We start from the raw sequence: 7,341 nt of genomic DNA, 5'->3' as shown, positions 1-7,341 counted from the left end.
CAAAGTTGACTACATGTATCTCTTGAATGTAAAAAAAAAGTGAATTGATAATATGCTTGGGAAAAAGTGACCCTTTAATCTCTACAGACTTTCAGAAGGGTATCATTACTTCAGGAATATTCAACTGTCACCGACATAAATATTGACTAGGAAAACTACAATCAGGACAACAAGATCATTCCAGAGCAAATCAAGATGTGAAAGCCTGGGCCTAGCTTAAACACGAGCCTGGCTGGCTTAAGTAGACAATATACAAACGAAAAGACGACGCAGGTGCACCATGTTCTTCTCTCCTTTTTAATATAACTTTTTTTTCGCTAACGTCTGTTAAGCGCCTCTTTACACAGATGTGATTCGCAAACAAATAGCCCTGTAATGTCAAGCTTATACATAGCACGCAGCCTTTCTTTATTCCAGATTTTCGAATCCCCATCGAATTTCACGAATGATTTGAAAATGTAACCAATTCGCTCGAGCGCGAGCGTACATTCAACTCCGATATGACCTGACGGTGGGAGGGGAGTGTGATGTGGCCGTTGTGCCGACAACTCCGCTCCGTAGAATCAATCAAGAAAGTCTCCCCCTTCTACATTCAGTGCCTTCCTCCTTCAACCCTAATTAGCAACCCTAATAAACCGGATCAGCTCGAAGTGAACTCAACGACTACCGCCCCTCCACCACTCTCGTCACGCCTCTGTGAAACGTTTCCTGGATGTGAGGGCGCCTCTGCAGCTGGATCGATTGACAGCATTCGAACTCGAATGACAAGAACACGTTCAAAATACACTCCATACACTAGTTTATTTCGGTTGCCTAAAAGAAAGCTAACAGACGGACTTTCCCGTTCGTAATTCTCCGAATGAATGAATGCACATGTGAAGAACGCAAGCGTCAACAAGACGAGTAATGACAGCGAACTAGGTACCCGAACAAAGGGCAGTCCTTCTAAGAATCGTACTTCAAGTGTCGTTGTGACATACACGATGCAGTTTCTCGCCGAATTTCAACAAAGCACGTACGTAAAAAACAAAAACAAAAAACACAGAACACGAAAAGAGCTGCTTCTGGCACATAATACTTGCGCAAGACATTTACGGCCTCCAGGAGCTGAATGCGAACTCCACGCATACATCTGGGTCGTTAAATACAGTTTTTATTTCACTTCATCCGCAACCATGAGAACAACGTATAGTACTCGGGCAGGAAGGCGTGTAGCTGATGAGACGCATCACAACATCCAGTTTCCCAGCCCTATAGCGTTTGCGAGTGAGTCGGAGTGCATGGCGCGTGCGCTGTTACTTTTCTTAGATTTCAAGCCGCGCATGTCAAAGCATGGACGATTCGAGTAACGCCGCTTCGAGAAATCGGCTGAAAGCGTTGCTTGCTTTTTAGGTACCCTCTTTTTTGTTTATTCCTGATTGCGGGATTGTGCAACTGACGCCTTCCGTGGCCTCCTCCAACGGAGCCATTCGTCGAGGAAATTGACGGCCGGTGAGTCTCGCAGAAGCCTTTTCTGATGCCGCCTCGTTTGCTTTCAATACCTAAGCTTTAGATTTCTCGGGGTAATGGACTGATTCTATTTAGATAACGTGGGTCTACCCACGAACAAGCATTCTTAGTGTTGCTACGTAATTTATTGCTTGTACGATTCATGTTGAACGTAAGTATGGTCTGAATGAGGTAAGGAAAGAAAAAGTATACATTTAAAGGCCAGTGAGAAAGCAGTCATATATAGGGCCACAGTTGTTGGAAAGCTGGCAGTAAGTAACGACTTTTTAGGTCATTGAGCACGAGGGAATAGTGAGGAAGTTAGAGTTAGTATCTTTAATACAACTTTAATCCAGCAAAGGGCTGGCACACACTTACGTCTTACTTTGGTTGAGCTTCCGTCCGGGCTTATGTCACGTGTAAAGTGCTGTATCATGTGCAATTTACAGCAACGCTTGCGGCATTGGGATTCCCAACCTGCAATGTACGAGATGAACCAATGCGCGGAACTCTTAGCAAGAACAAGAGAGAGAGGGAATAAAATGAGAGAAAGGCAGGGAAGTTAACCAGAAATTGGAGCATTCGGTTTTCTACCTTGCCCTTAGGAAAGGGAGAATGGCGAATAAAGATAGGAAGAAAGCTAAGAGTGAAAGAGACGCGCGAAAAAGAAAAAAAAGTGACCTGGGGTGCTATAGCCTATTCAATAGGCCACTACCACGCAAAACGTTCAATAAGGCCTTCACTGTTTTTCTGTGCGAAGACAGATTATGTCGCCGCTCAAGCACTGACTGTTATGACAAGGGTCTGTCGTTAAGGCGAGCTAACGCAGTGGCTATCTGCCGTCTTTGCATGCTGTAACGAGGGCAGTGACAAAGAACGTGCTCTATCGTTTTGATCGCTGCCGCTATGATCGCAAGCAGCACTGTCTTCCATGCCAATTCGGAAGGCGTAAACTTTGGTGAAAGCGACACCAAGCCACAGTTGGCAAACCACCGTTGTCTCAAGTCGAGGTAGTCCGGATGGAGGCCGAAGTCGACTAGACGTGTCCAGCCTATGCAGTCGCGTGTGCCGTAAGCACTCAGCGTTCCACAGGGATTTTACTTCTCCATTAGCGATTTTTCGGATTTTCATTGCAGCATCAGTCCTTGAAAATGGAATGGATTCTTCTTAACCATCTTCGAGTGCTGATCGAGCAGTTTATCGGCATGTTCGTTGCCCAATATGACGCAGTGACTTCGAAGCCACTGAATCGCGATTTCGTGTACTTCGTCGAAGAGGTGGTGAATTCTCTTTCTAATTTTCACCACTAGTTGTTCATGAGGTCCCCGGCGTAAGGCGAATACCAAACACTGTAGTGCTGCCTTGGAGTCCGTGAACACGCTCCATTTCTTGGCGTCTTGGTGTTTAATGACTTTAACTGCGCTACGTAGAGCAGCAATGTCCGCAGCTGTCGATGACGTCTGGTGGGATAACCGAATCTTCGTCGTTGTCGCTGTCACAAGAAAGATCACCGACCCTGCATACCCATTTACCTTAGTAGAAGCATCAATATATAAATGGTTATTTTCACTGTACTTTTCATACAAGAGAAGAGAGAGCTGCTTTAGCGCTGAAGATGACAGGCGAGCTTTTGACCGTATGCCTGGAACTGTGAGTTAAACATGTGGATTAGTCATCCACCAGGGGGGAGTTGCAATTCTGGACAGAGTTGTATATTCCGTGGGTATACGTTTACAATATGTCAAGACTGTCTTGGGAAATGAGGCGCGAGGTCGGTCTTCTGGCAGTGAGGCTAGATGATGAGCAGCGGCGTGAGTAAGATGCCTCACGTGTGCTCTGGGCACTTCCATTACAATATGCTAGTGATTTGCGATCGCAATTGTCTCAGCTGTTGACGAACATCGCGGTAGCTTACAAACTCGCAGAGCCATAGCCTGGATGCTTTCAAGAGTGCAAATGCTGGTTCGGCTGGTATTAATCAACACGGGCAAGCTGTATCGCAAATAGCCGAGAAAAAGCGTCTTGCACAGTTGCATCATTACTGGTACTGAAATCCCCCAGGTTTTTTCTCCAATATACTTGAATAAGTTTGCAATGTCTGTCAGGCTCTTCTTCAAGTGGGCCACATGTGGGCCCCAACAGAGGTCTCTATCAATGCGTACGTCTACAAATCTGTGCGTTATGACATACGGTGTGTCTTAGCCGTCGATAGATATAGCGTATGGTCTCATTGGCTTTTGACTGAAGGCAATCAATGCGAATTTCGCTGGCGAGATCTTCAGACCCTGTTAATTGACATACACTGATACCAACATGTCAGCTTTCTGAAGTCTTGCGCGTGCCTGAGGTCTTGTCAAGCCAGAAGCCCAGACGCAGATGTTGTCAGCGTACATAGCTTGACCACACTCGGTAGGCGTCTACAAGACCAATGAGGACGAGGTTGAAGAGGGTTGGACTCAAGACGCCGCCTTGCGGAACTCCACGATGCGTGGGATGTTGAGAGGTTGGACCATCTGCAGTGTTCACAAACAAGGTCCGCCCTTGTAAATAACTGTGGTTTCAACAATTTTTGTTATGAAGTGCCGATCAATAGCCACCTTTGCGCGTGGAATAAAGCGTAACCTTGACGGGCTTCTGGTAAAAGGAACAAAATTACACAATGTGTTACTTGTGTATACAAGACAGATTTTTTTCTTGGGCATCCCCCACATGATGCAGTGATCATTTCAATGATGACTATTATTGGTGACTGCATTTAACTGTACCCTGTTTACTGGAACACTACCAGCAATAAATGGTTAAGATTCAATGTTGGCTTATGTTGACTACCTATAGCTAATACCACTCAATAGCAACATTGGTTTTATTTCATCTGAATCAGTTGGGTGTCCACCAATCATTTTATAGCAGAGCTGTAATGTTCGAGGTTTCCCATGTGTAGTAGAAGCTTACCATCATGATAAGAAACTTAATGATAATGATGATGATGCCTCCACTATGACTCCTGCCCACTCAGGGTGGTTGGCCAAGAATGGAGGATATGAATTTCGACCAGACAGATTAATTTATATATTGAATTCAAATTACACGTTTAAAATTGATGTTTAGAATTCGCTTAATATTTAATGAGAAATATACAAATAGGAATTTAGAGGCGCATTCGTTTTGTTTCATGAAGATAATTTCAAACGGCATCAAAGAAATTCCTGCGGTTGTAGCCCAGAACCGAAGCACCAAAGGAGAGTATATTCTCAATGGTGAAGGACAGCCCAAGGTTAGCAAATGGGATGACAACGAGACGTTTTCTCACTAGCCTGTAGCGGCGACATGACAAAAGATAATGCTCCATTGATTCCAGATCTGTACAAAAGCTGCATAGGGGAGATATTCCTAGACGAGCCCTGTGTGAATTTATATTTAAAGGCGGCATGCACTTAACATGAGATAAACTCATATTTTTTTTCGTGTTTGCATGCGGCTCCTTCGTAACACCTCGCATTTCCAGGTCGCTATGAGAGTGCCAGTGTTGGTCGGCCTGCTGATTGTTACGATTGCCGTCATCGCGCTGCATGCTGTAAATGTGGAGGGAGCTGGAGGAGAGGGTGTAAAGTGCATGTCAGGGGTCAAAGGAGCCGAGTGCGAAGAAGGCGGAATCAAAAGGAAGAGGCCTGGCTCAGTAAAGCGCCGTAAACATGCGGGAGGATCGGGAGGTGGTAAGTCATTGCGGATGCAATCGGTTGCGTTAACAGATTACTAGGATCACGCGCTCGACAAGTCTACAATCATGTTCGGTTTAGCTCGGTACACGCTATTCTTCCGCACTTGATGTGCTGCACGAAGGAATGGGGGACGAGTGTTACCGAATACGCCAAACTGGATCGCGTGAAGTTACACACAGCCTCACGTGTTGCGCAGAGTCGTACCAGGTGTCATCAAATGTAATAAGCCGATGAGGCATGTGCACCGGCCACCGCGAATATCATAATCTCCATCCTAATGATCAGCGGCCCGGGAAGCCCGGATTCACTCACAGCCTCGATATAACTACACAGACTGTCACGACTTTGATTTCACCCAAGGTGTCCGATAGTGCAACGCTGCTTTGTAGGTTTGTTTGTTTGTTTGTTTGAGCCTCATAGATGATGGCACATACCTGCTCTGGCGGATTGGCCAATATTTCGTAGTTTAAAACTGAGTTTGTCTCGCGCTTCGTTCTTTAGGCATGACAAAGTACACCCCACTGCATTTAAATAAATTTATGTACAGCAAATCACTATCATATATGCTCAGTACTCGTAAAAATCGCGCTTACCCAGTTTCTCGAGCAGGCCAGCAAAATCACCTTGTCATAAAAAGAAATGCTAAGTGTACTTAATTCTCACAAGCAACATACTTTTCTTAACAAAATCACTCGGTCTTTATCATCAGCGGCCAGTATCCTGCATGCTAAGTACACCCAAAGCCCTCAAATATACGTGGTTGTGTATTGTTCTTAAAGGGGTCCTGCAACACTTTCCGAGCACTAATCGTCGAATAGCTTTGTTACAAGGGCGTATTGACACACGAATTGACTGCCGCAAAAATATTTAGAATCCGTCAGGTGCGAGTGGATTTACCGGGACTTGCCATGCACGTTTTAAACGCTCTCTTTTTTTCTTCCATACCGGCGAGCACGTTAAAAGCAACGTGGGACAGGGTTCGACAAATGGGAACGATGCTTTTATTAGGACGCATTCATGGCCTCCAAAACATTTTTTCTCTTTCACATGCGGCTTACTTTCATGATGAATGTGGGCGCGCGACCAAGCACGTGGCGGCATCCCTTGGCGGCTTCTGTAACTATGAAGCTCACGATGGTCAAATCAGCCAGTGGTTGTGGATCTCTGGTTTATAGCGCGTATTTCGGTCTACGACATCATTAACCGAGAAAGGAGAGAACAATCTTTAGCTCACTCTGAGAATTAGGCCTAATTGCAATTTCCAGGCCGCGCTCTACGCTACGCTGGGCTTGAATGCACTCAGGAGCCTTGATTGTTGATCGGTGGTCATTTCTGACCGTGCTCAAAAAGTGTTGCAGGGCCCTGTGAAGGCTACCTGATGTACAATAATTCAAATAGCTTTCCTTTATCGCACACGGCAAGGGCCCAATGCTACTTGTCGTTAAACTTATTTCGAAAGCAGTGTCATTAATTCCGCCCTGTTTGTATCCTGCGTTAACGCAGTGGCCGGCTCCGGCGTCTCGCTGATGATGTTAAAAAGCGACGACTCGAAACACAAGCTTGCCAAGCGTCGAGTGGATGAGAGGGCGCCACTAGTGTGTTTCATCCGCGGCGAGCAGTTCCACCGGTCGGATATGCCGGCGTTCAACCTAAAATCCATCCCTCTTGAGAAGTGCACGCACATCATCTACTCCTTCCTGGAGACGGATAACAAAACCGGGAACCTAATATTCCGCAAGAGAGACGGCAAGGACGAGAAAGGTACGGTTGCTCCACTGTTTCGTGAAAGCGTCGAGCTATTCGGCTACTCGTGATTTAACGAATATTTAGCTCTGCCCATAATACTCAGTGGTCGGAGATTGAAACACAACACTCAGAGTGCTTGGCATGGCGGCTGGCGTTGAAGGTGACGGTGAGAGCATTGGTAAGACAGGTGACTGCATTCGGTAGACAACAGTTCAATCTGTGGTTGCTGGTAGCCCCTGAGTAGTCTTGGTAGCTCCGGCCAAACGCTGGCTTCAAAACACTGCGCTCACGTGCCGCGTTGCGCGAAGTGAGTGAAGCTGCTGGGTCATGCCACCATCACCTTCATTGGTGGTGGTCATGCGTGAGGAAGGATTGCAGCGCTCTGACG

At 46.1% G+C, this 7,341-nt stretch overlaps 1 protein-coding gene across 1 annotated transcript in view; it reads left to right on the top strand.

Moving 5' to 3' along the window:
- Positions 1 to 1,278: 1,278 nt before the first annotated feature.
- Positions 1,279 to 7,341, top strand: part of LOC142766957 (chitinase-3-like protein 2) — a 30,396-nt gene continuing 24,333 nt past the window's right edge. The window contains exons 1-3 of the mRNA XM_075868155.1: positions 1,279 to 1,491; positions 4,994 to 5,201; positions 6,711 to 6,968. Of these exons, the coding sequence (XP_075724270.1) occupies positions 5,000 to 5,201; positions 6,711 to 6,968 (460 nt within the window). The 5' untranslated portion in view covers positions 1,279 to 1,491; positions 4,994 to 4,999. The remainder of the gene's footprint in view (positions 1,492 to 4,993; positions 5,202 to 6,710; positions 6,969 to 7,341) is intronic.

The sequence above is a fragment of the Rhipicephalus microplus genome, chromosome 1 (genome assembly GCF_043290135.1).
Source record: "Rhipicephalus microplus isolate Deutch F79 chromosome 1, USDA_Rmic, whole genome shotgun sequence".
NCBI classification, from domain to species: Eukaryota; Metazoa; Arthropoda; class Arachnida; order Ixodida; family Ixodidae; genus Rhipicephalus; species Rhipicephalus microplus.
This window is presented reverse-complemented; position numbering and strand designations above follow the sequence as displayed.